Below are 22,700 nucleotides of genomic sequence, written 5' to 3' on the forward strand. Positions count from 1 at the left end.
GAGGTGGTGGAATCTCCTTCCTCTGAGGTTTTTAAGGTCAGGCTTGACAAAGCCCTGGCTGGGTTGATTTAGCTGGAGATTGGTCCTGCTTTGAGCAGGGGGTTGGACTAGATGACCTCCTGAGGTCTCTTCCAACCCTGATATTTTATGATTCTATAATACAGCTGTGTCGACTGTGTCCCAACAAAATGTGTTCATCTATGTGTCTGATAATTCTGTTCTTTACTATAGTTTCAACCAGTTTGCCAGTTACTGAAGTCAGGCTTACTGGCCAGCAATTCCTGGGATCACCTCTGGAGCTCATTTTAAAAATTAGCATCACATTAGCTATCCTCCAGTCATCTGGTACCGAGGCTGATTTAAGTGATAGGTTACAAACCACAGTTAGTAGTGCTGCAATTTCATATTTGAGTTCCACTAGAACTCCTGAGAGAAGACCATCTGGTCCTGGTGACTTATTACTGTTTAATTTATCAATTTGCTCCAAAGCTTCCTCTACTGATACCTCAATCTGGGTATTTGCTTCCTCAAATTTCTCACCTAAAAAGAATGGCTCAGGTGTGGAAGTCTCCCTCACATCCTCTGCAGTGAAGACCAATGCAAGTAATTCATTTAGCTTCTCCACAATGGCCTTGTCTTCTCTGAGTGCTCCTTTTCAGTGTCAGTGCCTTACAGTATACTGTCTCCCATCTTGTAAGTGTGGCCTACATTCTTTGTTCTTAGATGTTGCAGTGTTAAAATGCACGTTGTTCAAATGAGCCCATCATACCAAGTGATCCATATCTGTCTATATAACTGACCTGTCCCATCATTATTCACCACTCTGCCAATTTCTGTGTTCGACTATGTTACACACACCGAGGAATTACATTTCCACCAATGAAATGAAACTGAGATGAGAAAAGCTGCCATGCCATCCACATGCTTCCTTCAGCAACCTCATACATTTGGTGAGACGATTTGGAGGGATGGACTGAGGTGACCCTGTTTTGGTTAACTAGTGTGATCTGCTGTAATTTGGTCTCTCTCTTGAATTTCATAGTAATCCTATTACCAAGGAGAAAGAAACACCACCAAGCTACTGCCACTTCAAAGCATATTGTCTGAAGGATTTAGAAGCAGTTACTGTCTTCTCTCAGGTCTTCTCCATATGACAAGAACCTGTCCTTCCTTGACAGGTTTCAGAGTGGTAGCCGTGTTAGTCTGTATCAGCAAAAAAAAATGAGGAGTACTTGTGGCACCTTAGAGACTCACAGATTTACTTGGGCATAAGCTTTTGTGGGCTAAAACCCACTTCATCAGATGCATGCAGTGGAAAATACAGTAGGAAGATATATATACACAGAGAACATGAAAAAATGGGTGTTGCCATACCAACTGTAACAAGACGAATTAATTAAGGTGGGCTATTCTCAGCAGGGAGGAGCTTGAGCAGTCCTTTAATGCTGACATTTGCCTTTTTCTCCTTTGAATTAATCACACCAATTTCCAAGCCTCTCACAAGTTCATGCCATAATGAAGAGGTGGGGGATAGAGAGAAAGAGAGACCAGGCACACTCTGGAACCATCACTACTGCCATTTTTGACTATAAGCTTTTATTCCCATTTAATAGTGCTGCTTCTATATAGCATACTTATGAATGCACCATATCAATACATACTTCTCCATGACACATAGTACTAGCCATAAATATTGTTGGGCTTGAAATATTGTGTAATTATCTCCATGAAAACACTGTAACAATAGATTTTGAATTAGTTATAGTGATCTGTAAATGGGAGTAATACTACACAAGTCCCTCCAAGCAATTACCAAGGCTTGATGTTGCCTGTATTCACTTGTCCTAAGCTATGTTAAGTCACAGTACCAGAAATTCTTTGTCTCATCAGGCATTGAATACAGATACACAGATGGCTGCTTAAAACACAGACTCATTAATTTTCTAAAAATTGAATAATCAATAAGAATTTCCACACCCAATCTCTCTATCCCTCCACCAAGGTACCCAAATCCTGATGGTGTATTTTTCAAATCTAGTTACAGTGTGCCTGAGACTTATCTTCAGGCCTGCTGGAAATAGAAGAAGGAGGGAAGAAACAAGCTCTTCTGCCTTAAACAACTGCACAATCATAAGGTTTGCATTAAGACTTGGAGGGGCTTGCAATGTATGGTTTGTTCTAAAATTGCTGCAATTCCTTTTTCTAGTATCTGGTTTCAATGCAATGCTTGAAGCAGCTACTACTGGTCAAAAGGACATTTTGTAAACGTAAATCTGGGATTATCTGTGCAAATAAAAATGTCCAAATTTAAATCCTCTGTTCCCCACCACAGGGAAAATTACTGGGTCTAGTACTGAAAGGATTTATGTGTGGAACAAATGGGCAGAAAATTTGTTTTTCAATTTATTTTTTATTAGAGCCAAATCCAGATAATTTGCTAGGATCTGTGGGCTTTAAAGAAAACACAGATGCCCCTCTTTAAATCAAGAAAGTACCCTGACATTCAGAAATGGAAGAGCTTCTGGTATCTTGGATAGGTGATGAGTAAAATCCACAATGGATCATACATTGTGGTTCTAAACTAGAAACTAACACGAAAACTTTCATTCCTGCATTTCTGAAGTTAGACTCCTCAATCCACACTGAGTCACCTAAATAAAAATGCCCTTTTGCCTTAAGGGCAAATTTTTAAATTTAGTTGTCTAACCTGCATGTACAATCCTCTTGTTTACATACCTATAAGAAGTAGTGGTGAGCAAAATCCAAATCATATTGTACTCACTTAGTTTTTAAACTGGAAGTGTGTCTGAGTAAGGACAAAGGCTCTGAGCCTGCAAATACAAAATGCACATGCTTAACATACACACATAAGTAGTCCCCTTGAAATCAGTGAGATTGCTCACATGTAAAGTTAAGCCATAAATGCAGGATTGGTGCCTAAGGATTTGGCTGTAAATACCTGTTAGCATCTAAGGGATTTCAATTCATAATTTAGCCAGAGAGTTTTGAAAATTTAGCTACATAACTTTAGGCACTTAGGTATGAAAAATTTTGGCCTGTGTTGATAGGCACTATGGAAAAACTTTCTCTAAGATAAGTACACTACATTAAGGAATGTGATAACGAACAGCTGTTTTTTTAATTGTTTTGTTTTTGTTTTTTGAACTTGAATACTTTCCTATTTATTATTTATTCACTATTTATTTTTAATAAACAAACATTTCTACATTTATAGGAAACTAGCAACACTTCATAAATTTGGAGCTAATCCCTTTACTGTATTTTACTTTAAATAACATAATTCAGCAGTTATGACTGTGGATGGGGTATGACGGGTACAATGAGTTTGCCTTTAGCTCTGCAGAACAGCATTAAAAATTTTGCTTAGGTCACAAGTGGATAAAAAAAGCTGTTTGATTTTATTCTAGTTCCCATTAATGAATGTCACTAAACCATCACCCACTGTCACGTGACAGTCAGTCTCTACAGAAGAGTAAATCAGGCGTGGAATAATGTTTTCTCTTACTTCGGCAAGATGGAATCTCACAGTATTTCCAATACACTCCATCCTCACACTCTGCAATGTAGCACCAGGGGCTGACATCTCCATCAGGGTTCCTATCAACAGAAGGAGACATCAAAAATTTGTCAAACATTTTTGTGAACCACATACAGATCCCAGAGTAGCAGCCATGTTAGTCTGTATCCACAAAAAGAAAAGGAGTACTTGTGGCACCTTAGAGACTAACAAATTTATTTGAGCATAAGCTTTCGTGAGCTACAGCTCACTTCATCGGAAGCATTCAGTGGAGATACATACAGATCCTTCATTTTTATTTTAAATCTAAGGCTTCATTGCTATCATTATTTTAATTTGCACTGCAGTGTTTCAGCTGGTCTGTCTTTCCAAAAAGAAAATGGTGGAGAACAGAATGATAAGAACTACTGAGCTAATGGTGTACTGGGAAAAACAAAGGAATTTATACTGGCTGATTTTTGGTAAATCAGAAAAGTCGTAGTATTACAGTAAGATCCTCAAATTCCTGGTAAAGTCTGAGCTTAAAGGTACAAACTATGGAAATTCTCAGTACCATTTTACACTCATTGCCAAATAGGGTGACCAGGTGTCCTCATAAAATTGGGACTGTCCTGATATTTAACCTTTTGTCCTGCGTCCTGATCAATGTACGATCGGGATGCCATTTGTCCTGATATTCAGGTAACGAGGTGAGGGGGAGGGAGGCGCCGACTCTGTGGGTGCTCCGGGGCTGGAGCACCCATGGGGAAAAATTGCAGCCAAGCTCCCCACTCCTCGCCTCCTTCTTCCCTCCCCCCAGCGCACTGCATCCCCGTGCTATCCCTCCCTCCCAGTGCTTCCTGCTGCCTAACAGCTGTTTGGCAGCAATTAGGACTTTCTGGGAGGAAGGGGGAGGAGCGGGGGACGTGGCGCGCTCAGGGGAGGAGGCGGAGAAGACTTGGGGGAAAGGCAGGGCAGGGTCGGGGACTTGGGGGAAAGGGGTGGAATGGGGTGGGGTGAGGGCAGTGCAGGGGCAGGAAGGGCGGGGGACTGGATGAGCACCCACTGGGCGGAGGGGAAGTCGGCACCGTAGGGGTGAGTGTTGGGGGGGGGTGTGAAAAGGCGAGTGGCAAGCGAGTGGTGGGCAGGTGCTGTGAAGAGGCGAGCGGTGGGTGGGGGACTGAGGAGGGACACAGCAAGCCAGCGGTGGGCCGGGGGATGCGGAAGGGTGTGGGGGTGGGGCAAGCAGAGAGGGTGCAGAACCTGGGGCAGAGTTGAGGCGGAACCTGGGAGGAGTGGGGGTGGACTGTGGTTGGGGCTGAAGGCACCCCAATGTGTCTCGATATTTTACTGTTGTGATCTGGTCACCCTGCTGCCAAACCATTGAAAACCCTATGGCCAAAGGCAACGCAGTAAAATTCCACATTTCTGAGAGTTCCTGTGCCTTTGTTGAGTCAAAGTATTAGTGAATTCAGCTATAATGCTCAAGCACAGGAGATTCTTCAGGAGTGGTTGAGAGGAGAAAGTTACCACCAACCTTGTCCTCAAATGTTATGAAAGAAAACCAAAAGGGCCTTTTTACACAAGATGCAGGGAAGTAGAGAATCAGCCCCAAAGGAAATGTAGGACCATTGAGAGCGTACAATACCACAAAAGGTACTTGTCCAGCTAACTTCCTAAAAATTATCCACTGCTTCTTGAACTCTTAAAGATGCAGTACTATTACCGGATACCACTGAAAGAGAGGGTGCTGCCCGCAGGGTATCCTCTGTGAGAGTTCTGGAACTCTGGAACTTGGTTCCTGCATTAATACAAAACAGCCCAAACTTGATGACTTTCTTGGCATGCTGCAAAAGAAATGTATTTTACAGCATTTTGGGGAACATTTGAGTGGGTTAGGGAAGGGTTGTTCTGTAGCTTTGATTAGCCTGGCTGGGCTAATTAATTATTTGTATATGATTTTTTTGCTGCTGTATGGTATTACTTAAAATCTCAAATCTAATTAATTCTTAACTTTCTGTTTGGGCATTTTAAAAATTATTTTAACCTAAAAGAAATAAGAGAAGACTAACAGAATAAGTTCATCAAGCATTAGCCTTTCACTTCTGGAGGGTTAGGTTCAGACTTGCCCTCTGTCCAAAACCAAAGCCAGCTACTTATCTCGTCTTGGTGAACATTTGTCACTGTCATAAAATTATCCTACAATTTGCCATGACCTGCCTTTTGTGTCTGAGACATGCTAGACTGAAGGAGCACATATGTTGCATTGTAAGGTTAGGGTGAACTAGCAAAGCTTTGTGGGAGATCCGACATTAGAACTGCAAAGGGTATTGCAGCTAAAGAATGAGGAGCTAGAAACAAATGCCAGAATTAGGGGAGCATGACTGTAATAGCAGGGTTGCTGCCAGTCAAGATCTGAGATGCACTGGTAGAGATACTGGAGAAGGAAGGCCCAAGAATAGGATAGCAGAGGTTATTTTTTGTCAGGATTGAGGTACGGTGACAGAGCTTGCTGGAGGCTGGTGAATGTGGAAATATATCAGCAAGAGGCTGTTCTAGCTGATAAAGGAGGTCCATTGGTGGAGCTGTGTGAGAGAAGCTTGTATTGTGATAAAACCATCTTTTTCTCACCTTAGCAGTTGTGGGAAGTGTTACTGTTGTACCTGCAATCTGGGCATCAAATGCTTTTAATTACAGCTGCATAAATCATGCTAATAGGACTTAATGCAGAAACATCTTAAAATGCAGGGAAGTGTAGACAGATAGTCGCTAATAGCTTTGGAAATCTTTGCCTTGTTTCCCAGTGGTTGCATGGAGACAAACAAGAAATGAGTGTCCTTCAGATCTTCAACTCCATAGTCTGCCTAATTCTGTTATAGCTGAAATGAGGTTTTACAGAGCATTATGAGATATTTCAATTTCCTAACACAAAAAGTGTTGCAACCAACACAGGGGAATTCTATATTAGACCTAGTCTTGAGAGATAAAGAGGAATTGATCTCAGAACTAAAAATTAATGGTAGCTTAGGTAAAAATGATTATGACTTGATCAGATTTGTAATGTGCAAAGAGAACACAGTCCAAACCAGTAATATGTATCTTAGGTGCTTTAAAAGTCCCAATTTCACAAAGCTCAAAATAATTATGAGCCAAATCAGTGTGGAGAAAGAATTCAATCAAAAAATCTGAATGATAATTGGGAACTGTGTGTGGGAGATGGGGAAACTGCAAGTGATGAATATAAATCAGAAGCTAGGAATTGTAGAAAATTGATAAGGAAAGCAAAGGGACAAAGGTGAACTCTATAGCAAGCAGAGTTAAGGACACAAAGGAGAAGTTTCCCACCTTAGTCATCTTTTTTCCAAGCTGAAAAGTCCCAGTCTTATTAATCTCTCCTCATATGGCAGACACTCCATACCCCTAATAATTTTTGTTGCCCTTTTCTGAACCTTTTCCAATTCCAATATATCTTTTTTGAGATGTGGCCACATCTGCACGCAGTATTCAAGATATGGGCAAACCATGGATTTATATAGAGGCTATATGATATTTTCTGTCTTATTATTTATCCCTTTCTTAATGATTCCCAACATTCTGGCCACTTTTTTGACTGCCACTGCACATTGAGTGGATGTTTTCAGAGAAAAACAGTAAGGTCTGTAAAAACATCTGGACAGCATCTTAAGGTATACAAAGTGAAGTGACAGAAATAGAGAAATTGTCAAAGAGCAAAGGGACTGTAAACCAGAAAGAAGCAGAGATATAATTGTTCAATCAAGAAGCCAACAGATCACATCAAGAAATACATGTATGTACTTATGCTGGAAATCAAAACAGTAAACAAAGATTGCACCATAGTCATCGCTCAAAATATAACTAAACATCCTAAGAACTTTCCCTCCAAACTCTGGGCTTACAGAGGTTGGCAACCAGGAAACTGAAAAGGGAACATACAGCAACAGGGTTTATGTTCTAGTGCATTGTATTTTCCTAATTCAAAATTCTTTTATTTCATACATGTAAATTGTTACCTATAAAGTGAATTTAATTAGGATAATAGTAGTTAATATACAGTAGATAACAGTATTAATTTACAGTGTAAGATTAAGTAGTAGTTCCTCCTAAAACAACCTACTCTGATTTACTTGTGATTACTTACCACTTAATTGATTTGTACTTTACCCCAACTGATTGAGATAAAACACAATTTGGCCTCTAGGTTGCATCTGCCTCTCTTTAGTGCTCCGATTCAGACCAGCCCTCCATTGAGCTCATTATACCTACCTGGGGAACAGATCTCTGATAAGAGGACTCTTCAGTCAAGCAAAGAGATGTGATCCAATGGCTCGAAGCCTGTGACCTGAGTCCCGCCACTAAGGGATGAAGTCCTTGGGCTTTGGACCCAGACGATGGGACTTAGGCTTCAGCTTTGACCCCGGGCAATGGGGCTCAGTCTTTGGCCCCAGATGATGGGGCTTGGTCTTGGGCTTTGGCCCCTGGCCCCAGCAAGTCTAACACCAACCCTGGTGACCCCACTAAAATGGGGTTGCAACCCACTTAGGGGTCCCGACCCACAGTTTGAGAACCACTGAGCTAGACAGTATGGGATACTTTTTTAACAGAGAGAGTAATTAATCACTGGAACACTTTACTAAGGGGCATGGTGGATTCTCCATCACTGATGAGTTTTTAAATTAAGATCAGATGTTTTTCTAAAAGCTATGCCCTAGGAATTATTTTGGGGAAGTTGTGTGGTCTGTGCAATACAGTTGGTCAGACTAGAGGATCACAATGGTCCCTTCTAACCTTTCAGAGGAACAGCCGTGTTAGTCTGTATTCGCAAAAAGAAAAGGAGTACTTGTGGCACCTTAGAGACTAACCAATTTATTTGAGCATGAGCTTTCGTGAGCTACAGCTCACTTCATCAGATGTTTACCGTGGAAACTGCAGCAGACTTTATATACACACAGAGAATATGAAACAATACCTCCTCCCACCCCACTGTCCTGCTGGTAATAGCTTATCTAAAGTCATCAACAGGTGGGCCATTTCCAGCACAAATCCAGGTTTTCTCACCCTCCACCCCCCACACAAATTCACTCTCCTATCAAAGAATTTCCATGTTATAAGGATACTGTGTAATGAAACATTTTCTCTCTTTGTATACAAATAAAGTATGAGAAATATTGCAAATAGGGTATGATTGTGGAACCTAGCATTTTTCTGACTAAGGATATAATAAGCCTTTTCACTTTTACAGCACCTCTCATCCAGAGAACTCAAAAACACTTCCCAAACATTAAGAAATGTAACCTCAAAACACTCACACGAGGTAGGTTAGTGGAGGGAAGGAGTGATTTATCCATTGTCACCCAGCAAATGAGTGACAGAGCAAGGAACAGAACTCAGGTATCCTGAGTCACAGTGATTATCAAAGCTATTTTCCAAGAGACTATAGTTTTCAAAAGCGTCCATCAATCCTCCTTCAACATACCTGCAAGGCTATTTCTCAGCATAGTGATCTAACCAGTGAAGAAAAATGGCTCTGACATTCCAGTCACACTCCATTGTGAGGAGGAAAGCAGCAGCTGAGCAGGCTTTCATAAAAAAGGCTATATTTGGCAACTTAGTCAAATTCCTGGGGCTCACGTTCTAGATCACAGGGCTCTTTCTCTGGCTAACAGTCACCAGAAGCTATTTTGGTGAGTTAGGTGAGATAGCAATGATGGGTATTTACGTAAATTGATTGTTAGAATCTTGCCCCGTCAGTATATTACCGGTACTCTTCTGAGCTTCCTGAGAAGTTTCATAACATTCACAACCTTACTTTGTACATTAGAGGACAAAGGTCTCACCATTAGCATCCATGTCCTATGGCCAAAAATGACTGCCAAAGCTGTTAATAAGAATACACTGAGTGGGGCCTATAACAGTGTCATAGTTTCTGATTGTTTTTGTTATATTTCATGGCATACAGAGAAATTAGATAAAAACATAAATGATGTCTGCTGGAAGGATGCAACATATATGAGAGAGAGAGATGGTGCTTCCTAAAATAGTCACAACTCACCACTGCAAACTGACTCCCATAGCATACTCCATTACACAGTCCCCTAGCATATAAGCAAGACCAAAGAGCCCATCATCTTTTAAAATGATGGCCTACAATTCCAACAAGATACCAAACCTTTGCACTGCAGATTTTTCCATGGCCTCTCACCCTTTCTGGCTGTGTAGTAATCTGAGAAGTTGCTTCTCGCACTGTATGTCATGGAGAGGGCTACGAGGATGCCACATGGAGTTTCTGTTGAACAACCAAAGCCTTTGGAGGCCACTCCCCCTGATAGTGCACTAGTCTGACATTAGTGGGCTTGAAGGTACATATGTTTAATGGGTTTCTGGACTGTTCTGGGACAGAACATCCAGGTTTTTTGTGTGTGCAGTTCTGGTGGCCACCAAACTAGAAGGATGCTGAAAAATTGGAGAGAGTTCAAAGAAGACCCATGAGAATAATTAAAGGATTAGCAAACCTGCCTTATAGGATAGACTCAAGGAGCTCAATCTATTTAGTTTAAGAAAGAGAAGGTGAAGGGATAACTTGATTACAGTCTATAAGTACCTACATGGGGAAGAAATATTTAATAATGGGCTCTTCTTTCTAGCAGAGAAAGGTATAACACAGTCCAACAGCTGGAAGTTGAAGCTAGACAAATTCAGATGTGAAATAAGGCACACATTTTTAACAGTGAAGGTAATTAGCTGTTGGAAGGATTTACCATGGGTGTGGTGGATTCTCCATCACTGGCCATTTTAAAATCAAGATGGGATTTTTTTAAATTCAAACAGGAATTAATTCAGTGAAGTCCTGTGGCCTGTATTATACAGTTGGTTAGAGTAGAAGATCACAGGCTTCCCTTCTGGACTTGTAATCTATGAAACAAGTACTCATGGCAGTACAAAAAAGACCTACCTCGTGGTGCCATCTCAGCCCTAGACAAAGGTATTGGGTGTGAGTGTGGCTACCACACCGCCCCAGCCTCTATTGGGACTCTCCAACCACACCCCATTGAGCTTTCACATAAATCCATGATATTAGGAATGGGAGTATTTCTTCAATCTTTACTTTTCTCTGCTATGTGTGTCACCATTTCTCTTGTCTGTGCCTTCTTGTCCTTAGCTTCCCACTGCCCCATCCCACCCTTCTCCTTTCCCATCACCCAGTCTGATTCTTCTCCCCACACGTTTTCTCTTTCCCCTAGGTCTAATCCACTCCTTGTCCACCCATATCCCTATTCAACATAAAATTACTGAAATTGTTTTCATTTTGTATCGATTTGTTTTACATACACAACCCCAAGTAATGCCACTATCCTGTATTCATAACCCTGTTCATGTGCCTTCTCCCTATGTTTTTTGTTCCCTTGTCACAACTTGGTCTTATTAAAATTATAAGCTCTTTCAGAGAGTGAACTGTCTTTCTATTTGTCTGTGAAGTGCCCAAAAGTGTGCTGGGTGCTACAAAATAGTAAATAATAATTAATTAAGCCTCACCAGTCCAAATAGCAGATATGAGATAGGTAAGAAAGATATAGGTAACTTCCCTCACCACTGAAATGCAATCACTGGTGGGGTGGAATGCAGCAGGCACATAGAATGGCTATTTAGAAAAGGGATTGACTTGAGGTTAGCAGAATGTAATTACCCAAGGTGAAATTTGGTGAGGACATTGAGACTAACAGCCCCCAAAACTTTCAAGTAGCCAAGCTCTTGGCTTTACATCTTATCCCTAACACCCTGCAGGGAATTGTCTCAGTACTGATCAGTATTAAAAGCACTGAAAATCTTAAAAAACAAACAAACAATCTCAACAACTATGGTGTTACAAATAAAAAGAATATCTTTTGCATTTAAGAAGCCAAAAACAAACATAACAAATCCCTAACCAAGAGTATCATTTTAAACATCAGTTCTATGGCTCACATACTAAATTAAGGAGTGAGGACCACAGACTTTGGACCTTAGTCATTTTGGAAAAAACGTTTTACATTCACTGAGCATCCAGCGGTCTCAATCAGACAGTCTAAAAATAAGATTTTTCTCTTTCAGTCAACTGGCCCTGCTTCACTGTTAAGTCCCTGAAACCAGGAGTCAGAAGGTGTTTCAGGATTGTGTTGACAGGGAAGCTTTTGTATAGGTGTATGCTCTTCTATATAGTACATTGGGTGTACTGCAGCCAAAATGCCATTTCAGCACTTTTGCAAGGTCATGCTGTGAGGAGGATGCCATTTTGCTCAACAAAGTGAATTCCTCCATGACCTCACACCCATTACGTGTATGCGGTTACACCATTCCAGTGGTACCGGTACTTGCACGTTTCAGACTACACCATACTTAGCTTATCTATAGATATCAAAAGCACTTAATATGGCCTCCATTACCATAGTATCAGAGTGCCTCGCAGTCTTTATTGTATTTATCCTCCACCCCCACCCCTGTGAGGGAGGGCAGTGCTATTAACCCCCTTTTAGAGATAGGGAACTGAGGCATACATGCACAAAGTAACTTGCCCAACAGCACTCAAGAAATCTGTGGCAGAGCACGAAATTGAATGTTGGTCTCCTGAGCCCCAGACCAGCACTCTAAACACTTAACTTTAGATTTTAAACTGAAATTAAATCACAATTCTAATTCATTGAGAATGATTTAGTTTTCATAAACACAAGGGACTGAGGTATAGTGTCCAAGGGATCCAGGCAGAAAGAGAACCAGGAGTGATGTTCAAATCATCCACCCAATGCTCTTTACACCTGACATAAAGCAAGCGCTATTGTTTTAGACACCTTTCTGAAGGGATGGCCAATCATTCTCTCTTATGCCAGCCTGTAGCTGGTTTGTGATGTGGACTGAAGAGCTATGCTGACATGCATCTTTATGCTAAAGCTGCTTGCACCTACCTGCTGTGGCCAGGGTAAAGGGAATGGATCATAGAATCATAGAAGATTAGGTTTGGAAGAGACCTCAGGAGGTCATCTAGTCCAACCCCCTGCTAAAAGCAGGACCAACCCCAACAATTCTGATGGTGGGATGTAAACATGTCTGTTTAATTGCCATTGTTTTGACAGTCAGGGCACCCTCCATTGTATTCCATCAGCTTTTAAGTTTTGTGTCAAAGGGCTAAAGAAATATTGGGCATACAATGGTAGTAGCAGTGAGACTACTCCTTACCTGCAGTAGTTGTGCTCTCCAAGCCCTCCCTCTCCATTGGGGTATTTCAGGGTATTGTAAGGATGCTGGAAAGTCTCATTCCAAAAGAGACAAGGTCTCCCCGCATGCAGGGAGGTTTGGTTCTGAGTGCCCCGATAGTCCGCCCCATTTGCAGTGTAACATTCTAGAAAATGGAGAGAGAGTGTGTATGTCATTTTCTGAAAAGGTTTGCCCCATTTTTCTTTTAATTAAACCTTTCTTGCATCAGTTCAGGCTATTAAAGACACTGTCCAGGATGTAAGTATTCCTTTGAGTTAAATTTAGCTTGACTGGCTTTCATATTACTGACAATTACTTTTACTAAATATTCTATACACCATGTATTAGCATTCTCTGATGTATCCTGAAACCAAACTACACTTGTTAAATAAATGACCAGGCTACATTTTGTGATGTATTCTTGTTTTGTAAATGAATTTAAACCCTTACTTGGTAATTTTTGCAAAATGTGTGAAATTCAGTGATGTTATGGGGCCCCCCACTTATCTGTTCACACAACAGAATTTTGATTGCATTTTGACTAAATTTATTAGGGTTTCGGTTTTTTTAATCCTTAATCGCTGTGTGAGTGGCAAAGATTCTGTGGGGCCAGGGAAAGGGCCACAGAGGATGCTGGAGCCTGGGCTGGGCATTAGCAGGGAGTTGGGATGGGTTGCAGCGTGGAAGATGGGCAGCAGGAGGGAACCAGAGGCAGGCTGCCTGCAGATGTTAGTATCATTTCAAGGATCCCTTTGTACAGTTTTGTTGGTTAAAAATTAGTTCAAAGATGAAGCTGGCAAATTTTTAAAAATTACTCAGAAACAGATTCTGTTAGGGAAATGTTTGTATTTCCAGCTTGTGTTTGCTTAGGGAGAGGCATGTTCACACAGAACCCATTAACACAGATCTTGTGATTTGCTACCCCAGAAGCTATATTGTTCAATTTCCAGAGCTCCCAGCTGATTTTCTGCCTCATTCATATAACTTTTCTCCCATTTTTGCCTCTGTTTTTCTTAACTTACCAGCATTCAGCAAGGTGGCAGTTAATGTGAAACGTGAATCACTAATAGCCCCAAAACCATCTAAGATGGTTACTCTTAAGACATCTTATTTCCCTGCTGAACCAGAATTTTTATCTTATCTGAATTTATATCATCCCATTAATCGTACAAATTGATCAAATGTAATCCCACATGCATACATAATTTTACCATAAACTGACAATGTAATGCACTTTTTCTATTAAATTACTTCTACATTATTCTCAAGAAACAGCCATTATAAGTAACGTACCCAAAAAATTCCATTTGCCAATTGATAAATATAGTAACTAGCAACATTTCACAGAATCATAGAAGATTAGGGTTGGAAGAGATCTCAGGAGGTCATCAGTTCAACTTCCTGCTCAAAGCAGGAGCAATCCCAACTAAATCATCCCAGCCAGGCTTTGTCAAGCCAGGCCTTAAAAATCTCTTAAGTATGGAGATTCCACCACTTTCCTAGGTAACCCATTCCAGTGCTTCACCATCCTCCTAGTGAAGTAGCTTTTCTTAATATCCAACCTAGTCCTCCCCCACTGCAACTTGAGACCATTGCTCCTTGTCCTGTCATCTGCTAGCACTGAGAACAGCCTAGCTCCATCCTCTTTGGAACCCCCTTTCAGGTAGTTGAAGGCTGCTATCAAATCCCCCCTCACTCTTGTCTTCTGCAGACTAATTTTTCATCTAATTGTTTACTTTAAAATGATTAGATACCTATACCAACGTGACACAAATCCTTGGCTCAGAATTAAAGTTGCTATGTTTTATTGACATATACATTTCTCTGTATGGCATCAAATAATGGGTGAAAGTCACAAAGTCCTGTACACCAACTCATCCTCACAGAGGGCGGAAGTAGCTGTGCAAACTCTATTTGATGTGGAAAAATTCTCTCTGCCAATACCACACCACCAGTGCAGAGGCACTGCTGCCACTATTCTAGCCCACAGCCTGGTGGAAAGGGAACTGTGTAGCAGCTCTGTGTGCTGGCCCTGAGTTGGGTTGAGTTTGTCAACATTATAGCTCCTCAGACTCTTCGCATTCCATCTGCATACAGTTTGTATGTGCAAATGGAGTGGATCTCATCCTCTATGTTGCTATTTCTCATGTAGGCAATATAAGATTTATTACATATTATTACAATATAAGATTTATTACATCCTTAACTTTTAATTGCTCTGATGAAGTGCTTGGGTTTTATAAATAATACAGTTCATAGCCACATTGTCATCAGCCTTAACCCTAGCAACTTTCCATAGTTCTTAAAACAGTTTTATGGTTCTGGAGTAAAAATAAGATCTCCAAGGAACTCAAATGGGGAATAATGTTAAATTGAAATTTGCTTGTACCAAATTAAATGTATAATTTAATTATAAGTTCATCCTACTTTAGATGGAACTGATGTTTAAAGACACTAATTTCTTTTTCTTCTCATCATGTCACTATCTAATTGTGCAGTTCCATAACTTAGCATGTTTTGACTTTTTTAAAGTTTAACCTTAACTCTGAATTTCCTGGATTTGACTGTCTGTATGTCAGTGAGCAAGACACCTTAGATTAAACTGAAGTGGAAGAAATCTCCTTTATGTATAGTTAGAGTTAATGTTAGAGTTAAAAGAAATATAAACATATTAAGTACAGAAATGAATAATGAAGGCACCTAAACACCCTTACCTCTGCCCTTTAGTGACACCATGCAATAACCATACAATTATGATTAAAGCATTTTAGTGATTTTGGTCCCAGATTATATTAAACTGACTTTTAAAGACATCAGTTTTTTCATATTTTTCTCTTTATGGTGGCTCTACAGGGCAGTCTTTCTAAACTAAAAAAAAAAAAAGCATTGTGACATTGCTCTCCATATGAATGTGAATATAATGTAACTGGAATATGCTTCACGCAAAAGGTCTCTTGTAAGGTATCATTACAAAATTTATAAATCTGAGTGTGGTCATCCAATTTGTATAAATGTATCATTCTTCTATCTGAAACTAGAAATATGAAATATAACTCTGAGGTCCCATTGTAATTATGCAAAGTGTGGACCATTAATGGTGGTTTGGAATCTTGATGGCTCCCATCAACGAGGACAATTGGTTGTAAATGGCTCTGTTTACTTGCAAGCCTTCCTGTGAGTCAGGCCAGGAAGAATGAAGGCTTGGGGCCTCACAGGACATGTGACCATGACACCTGGTACTGGAATCCGTCTTAAACCTGGTGCTTTTCCATTTAGAAGAAGGGGTGGGGACCCAGAGAGACAAAAGATTCCTGCCTTGTGCCAAAGCTATATAAGGGGGTGGAACAGAACAAAGGGGGCTGCAGTCATGAGAAATCCCCTAGCTACCACTTGAGCTGGAACAAGGACTGTACCAGGGGAAAGGATCGGGCCCATACTAGAAAGGAGTCTAGTCTGTGAAAGAAGCTTATGGGAACATCTCTGTGGGTGAGATTTATCTGTAATCAGTTTCTTAATGTATTAGGCTTAGACTTGCGTGTTTTTTTTTAATTTTGCTTGGTAACTTACTTTGTTCTGTCTGTTATTACTTGGAACCACTTAAATCCTACTTTTTATATTTAATAAAATCAATTTTGCTTGTAAATTAACCCAGAATAAGTAAGTAATACCTGGGGGAGCAAACAGCTGTGCATATCTCTCTATCAGTGTTATAGAGGGCGGACAGTTCATGACTTTACACTGTATAAGCTTTATACAGAGTAAAATGGATTTATTTGGGGTTTGGACCCCATTGGGAGCTGGGTGTCTGGGTGCTAGAGACAGGAGCACTTCTTAAGCTGTTTTCAGTTTAGTCTGCAGTTTTGGGGTGCGTGGTTCAGACCCTGGGTCTGTGTTGGAGCAGACTGGCATGTCTGGCTCAACAAGGCAGTGTTCTGGAGGCCCAAACTGGCAGAGAAAATGGGCTCAGAGGTAGTCTCAGCACATCAGGTGGCAGTCCCAAGGGGGTTTCTGTGACCGAACCCGTCACAAGCATATTGGATTATTTAGTCTCCAATTATATGCTTTCCAGGCCTCTAGTCATTTTCACTGCCCATCTCTGGCTTCCTCCTTTTGAGAGATGGAGCAACCAGAACTATACATTGAATTCAATGTGATGTTTTAGACCATTTGATATTCCCAGAGAAAAACTATGTTAAGAGTGTATATCAGTAACCGAAACGAAAAAATTAAAAACCCAGGAAATTTAGAGTTAAACATAAAAGTAATCCAAACATGTCAAAATTTTTGAGGAAGTTCTGAGGTCTGTGTTACAAAGGATGTCAAACTAGATGATCACCGACCTTGGAATCTATGAAAAGAATGGAAATGCCATGGAAAAATATAGACAGTTGCCCCCAAGGAAGATGTTGGCCCCTATGCTGTGAGAAGGCAGAGACACTCAGATGAAGAGCTTTCTCAAAATGTCCTCCAACTGAGAGGAGTTGGGGCTTCTCTCCCACTGAGAATAATGGAAGATGGCAGACATATTAAAAGAAGGCAGCTCTTTATATAATCTTCTGTAATAGAATATTCTTTAGCCTGAAGAGGTGAAGAGGAACTTAAGCTATGAAGAGTTATGGAGAAACCTGAGCAATAATCCTAAAACAAATTCTTCAGATGTAGCTGATGCATAGGATTTTAGTGAATTTTAGCTATATAGGAAGTTTGAAGAGTCTGTAATACTGTGTTCTGTTACTGAGATCATTAAGGGTGGAAAAACACCCTCTGACATTGCATATTAAATTTCTTGATGGACCAATGTTTAATTACTCTTAATTCCTAAACTAATTAACAGATTTACTTGTTAGCGCTCAGAAAAGTCATTTTATACTTAGAGTACATGGTGTAATTTCAGAGGATGATAAACTATATATTTCATACATAACAAAGAAGTGAATCCCCAGATTAGGTGTAAACCTTAATTCAGCCTTAAATATGGAACCACACCTAGTGCCGTCATAATAATGGCCTTTTAATACTTTCAGCATTATTTTGTCTCTGGTTCCTTATGCAGACTGACACATTATTTCCTTTGCTCATTGCCACTGCACACTGAAGAGGGGTTTTCATTGTTTTATGGCAGCTCCCTGCTGAGCTTGCTGGCTTCTGTGAATCCCTTGTTTAAGTGTCCTGCTGTCCCTATATATTATATAGAGCAGGGGTGGTCAACCTGAGTCTGAGAAGGAGTCAGAATTTACTAATGTACATTGCCAAAGCGCCACAGTAATACGTCAGCAGCCCCCTATCAGCTCCCACCCTCCAGTCCCCAGCGCCTCCCACCCACCAGCAGCCCCACCACTCAGCACCTCCTGCCTGCCGCAATCAGCTTTTTCATATGCGTAGGAGTCTCTGGAGGGGAGGGGGGATGAGTGAGAGCATGGCAGGCGTGGGTGAAGGGGCAGGACAAGGGGTTGAGCAGTGAGCACTACTCGGCACATTGGAAAGTTAGCATCCGTAGCTCCAGCCCCGGAGTCAGCACCTATTCAACGAGCTGCATATTAATCTCTGAAGAGCCACATGCGGCTCCGGAGCCGGAGGTTGGCCACCCCTGGTATAGAGCCTGTGTGTTGTGAATTCAGGGTTGGGAATTCCACCAGGTGGCAGGGCACCTACAAGTTTGGCATTGCAATGTGTAAGTGTTTATGGAACTTCACAGACAATCAACTGCCAGACTTCAGGTCCAAGTAACTTATCATTTGATTTAGATAATCTTTTTAAGGCTTTTATTGGTACAAATTAAAAGTAATGGCAAAAGTTAATCAGGCATTTCAGAGCCTTCAACAAGATTTGATTTGGGTTCAGTTCTAGAAATGGGCAAAAGTTGTAATTTTCCCAAACTAGTTTACATGTCCTTACCTACAACCACGACCACAGAAAGCAATGATTCCTCCTTGCTTTGTGGACAGCAGGAGACAAAAACCACCTCTAAGATCAGAGTGGTTATCAGTCCAAAATATTACCTGCTCCACACATTTTAGGTTACCTGAATAATTTAGTGTTGCAGGTGAACCTTTTGGATATACATAAAAATGCAAATCAGGTTTTTCCATCATTCAAACAAGCCACAAAGATTTGTATAATCATATGAAATAGATTTAAGGTCAACAGAATGTTGCCTTCTCCTTCAATTCCCCCTTCCATCCTACTGATAACTTTTCCATATAATCTTAGAGAAGGATAATGAGATAAATGTGCCAGAAAAAAGAGAGGAAAAATGCAGAGCCAAAAATGACAGACAAAATAATATAGAAGCAAGTTGAATAAAGGCAGCTACCAGGAGTAATGCGCATCCCCAGGAAAGGTCTTTGCTGCAGTTTAGTGCTTTAACTTTTTTTTAAAACCAGAAGGTACATTATCTGAAGACTGCTCAGAAATTAGAGGAATGCTGCACTATTAGCACTGCCTGACTATAAACAGACACAAAGATTAAACTAAAGATGAATACCAGCCTGCCATAGATTTGCTAAAACTGCCTCACATTTTAACTCACATTATTAGCTACCTTTCATTTTAACATTTTCATCTCAATCTGTATTAGTTGTCCCCTGGCTTTGAATTCCACTGCATCAGAATTTGCAGGACATCTTACAGAGGAGTGAAAGTCAGAACTGTCACCATCCCTCCAAGCTACTATAGCTGCAGCAAGATATTGTCCACAAATAATGTGAGCCTATTCCCTTGAAAGCTATGACAGATTCTCTGCTTTTGTTTCACACTAAAAAGAGATTTGGGGCAATTTCATAGAAAATCTGCAGTTTGGTACAACTCAAGGTCCCCGAGTCTTCATTAGATCTAGATGATGAATGCTACAGGCAGGAAAACTGCATGCAGTAAACATACAGATTATTCCAGCAAAATTTAAGTTACTAATTTTATGAAATTTAGCAATTTTTTACCAAGTTAAAATAATGGTACACACATTTTGTTGCACAGCAGAGACTTTCTAAAATAAGACAGTTTAATATTTGCTAGTGAAAAACTCTATTTTTGCCATAGCAATAACATACAGATTTTTCAAGCAAATCTTATTTTAACTTTTTTAATCAAAGCCCCTGTCATAAATATAAAGGGAAGAATAACCACCTTTCTGTATACAGTGCTATAAAATTCCTCCTGGCCAGAGGCAAAACCCTTGCACCTGTAAAGGGTTAAGAAGCTAAAATAACCTCATTGGCACCTGACCCAAAATGACCAATGAGGGGACAAGATACTTCCTAATCTGGAGGGGGGGACGACAAAAGGTTTGTGTCTGTCTGTGTAATGCTTTTGCCGGGAACAGATAAGGAATGTAGCCTTACAACTCCTGTTAAGTTAGTAAGTAATCTAGCTAGAAATGCAATAGATTTCCTTTTGTTTAATGGCTAGTAAAATAAGCTGTGCTGGATGGAATGTATATTCCTGTTTTTGTGTCTTTTTGCAACTTAAAGTTTTGCCTAGAGGGATTCTCTATGTTTTGAATCTGATTACCCTGTAAGGTATTTACCATCCTGATTTTACAAAGGTGATTCTTTTACCTTTTCTTTAATTAAAATTCTTCTTTTAAGAACCTGATTGATTTTTCATTGTTCTTAAGATCCAAGGGTTTGGGTCTGTGTTCACCTGTACAAATCGGTGAGGATTCTTATCAAGCCTTCCCCAGGAAAGGGGGTGTAGGGCTTGGGGTGATATTTTGGGGGAAGACGTCTCCAAGTGGGCTGTTTCCCTGTTCTTTGTTTAAAACGCTTGGTGGTGGCAGCATACGGTTCAAGGACAAGGCAAAGTTTGTACCTTGGGGAAGTTTTCAACCTAAGCTGGTAAGAATAAGCTTGGGGGGGGGTCTTTCATTCAGGTCTCCACATCTGTACCCCAGAGTTCAGAATGGGGAAGGAACCTTGACATCCCCAATCCTGCAAAAATACCAAACCAAACCAAACAACTTACTTACATACTTAACTTTGTTAAATGTAACTAGAGACACAAGATGGGTGAGGTAATATCTTTTATTGGACTTCACCCACTTTGTGTCTCTAATATCCCAGCCTGACATGGCTACAATTTAACTGAAAGTAGTCATATTAAAGATCAATAGGATTACTCACAATGTATTAATTCAGACACAGGTGTAAATGTTTATAGGATTGGGGCTTTAATGGAAACAGGGCTTTTCATTGCGTTTCCCAGTATTTTGGATTGTTTTGTGCAGATCTGACCATTAATGAATCCGTGGGACATAGTCAGTAATAGCTCCTGAGTCATTATGTCTGTAAATTATTTAAAATTTGATGGGAAATATACTATCTAGAACCATTGTGCAGATATGATTTAACGTTAATCATTTTCCAATATTTTATTGAATTTTCTAACAGTCTTGGAAGGTGCCACTCTATAATTCTGAAAAATCAATATAATTTGTCAAATTAATTCAAAACCCAAAACTTCTCAGTAATGCTATTATATTTTTTTAACTACTTATGATCAAAAGATATTTCTAATTTTCCATAACAAATATATTAATTTTACCCATTAAAAACTCAAAGGCAGAAAACTCCATGCTTAAAGAGGCAGAATGCATCTATGAATTATCATTCACAAAAATATTTTTTGGATAAATAAAATATCAAATTTGAAGTGATTCATCAAATGTTTAACAAAACTCTATAGTAATAAAACACAGTTTAATACAGGTTGCTAAAAAATTGGAAAACTGATATATAAAGTGGGACAACACTCTTGTTCAGCCCTAATATGTAGATATACACACCCCAGCACCATCAGCACCAAATCATGCCTTCCAAGGCATGGCAGAGCAAAGCTGACTTTCACTTAAGATAGATATTGATGTCACCCCCAACTCAAGCTGCCATGATGAGCATGATATTAGCCCTAATGCCGTCACTCTGTATCTAGTATTCAGAATACAGATAGAGACATGAAAGTTCCCCCATGTCATGCATAGACTATTGACTTCCACAGTTTGTTTGATGCACACCGTCCCCATGACAGGAAGTGACTGTTTTGATGGTCTGCTCTCTAAAGCCAAAAGAGCCTGAGAAATTCCAGAGCATCACTCTACTGATGGACTGGTAGAAATATACTACAGCCCTTTTAGTTCTCCACCGTTGCAACAGTGGTCCCTAAAAAAGTGGTTTTATCAAGTCAGTATGGTTTACAGGTGGCCTGCAAAAAGTGAAATGAGATGGGAGGTGAGTCAATGCTGTTGGCAGAAGTCCTTGGATGAATCTGATCATTTCCGCCATATAGAATTCTCAATAGTGCATCATGGCTATGTAGACAGCAAATAAATTATTTTCCTTCTAGTCTGCACAGCAGACCTATTCCAGGCAGTTGATGGCTTGGTGGATCTGGTCTGCTTCTTCTCAGTTAGAGAGCTGTGTTTTTCTCATTGTAAAGAGCTTTTGTTACTTTGAGGACAAAAATTACTGAGACTGAGAACTAATTAGCAACAGAGAAATGGCTTGAAGGGACTAATGTTCACTCTGTTTGAATTTCAGCCAGTCTTGCTCCCTGAGATTTTGGAGGACTTAAGTTTGCTTTGTGTCCAAACCTGTGAATTGGAGCCATGTCCTTTGTGGCTGTTAAAGGCCAGTAGAGAAGTAATGAACTTTTTGTTGTGGACAACTGTCAGTGCCTCTCTTAAAAAAAAAAAGAAAGAAAAAGGGCAGAATGCCCATGATCCTTAAGGAAGACATTGTTGGCTCCTGCTTAAGAAACCATTGCTTGACTTCTACCAAAGTGCCAGTTTTTGGAGAAAGTTCATTGAGAAGGCTGTGGCAAATCAACTCTGGAAATTTCTGTAGTCCTCATATTTCTTGGATCTTTTTCTGCTAGGTTTCAGGCCTAGGTTTGAAGTTGAAACTGCACTGGTTGCAGAGCATCATCTATTGGTGGATGAGAATAATGT

At 40.2% G+C, this 22,700-nt stretch overlaps 1 protein-coding gene across 5 annotated transcripts in view; it reads right to left on the reverse strand.

Moving 5' to 3' along the window:
* The window catches only part of KREMEN1 (kringle containing transmembrane protein 1), a 60,492-nt gene that overhangs the window by 30,400 nt on the left and 7,392 nt on the right, over positions 1 to 22,700 (reverse strand). For all 5 annotated transcript variants that reach the window (XM_075120137.1, XM_075120136.1, XM_075120138.1 and 2 more), the window contains 2 exons: positions 12,743 to 12,905; positions 3,527 to 3,618 (listed from right to left, as the gene is read on the reverse strand). In XM_075120137.1, the coding sequence (XP_074976238.1) occupies positions 3,527 to 3,618; positions 12,743 to 12,905 (255 nt within the window). The remainder of the gene's footprint in view (positions 1 to 3,526; positions 3,619 to 12,742; positions 12,906 to 22,700) is intronic.

Source organism: Caretta caretta, chromosome 15, assembly GCF_965140235.1.
Source record: "Caretta caretta isolate rCarCar2 chromosome 15, rCarCar1.hap1, whole genome shotgun sequence".
Classification (NCBI taxonomy): Eukaryota; Metazoa; Chordata; order Testudines; family Cheloniidae; genus Caretta; species Caretta caretta.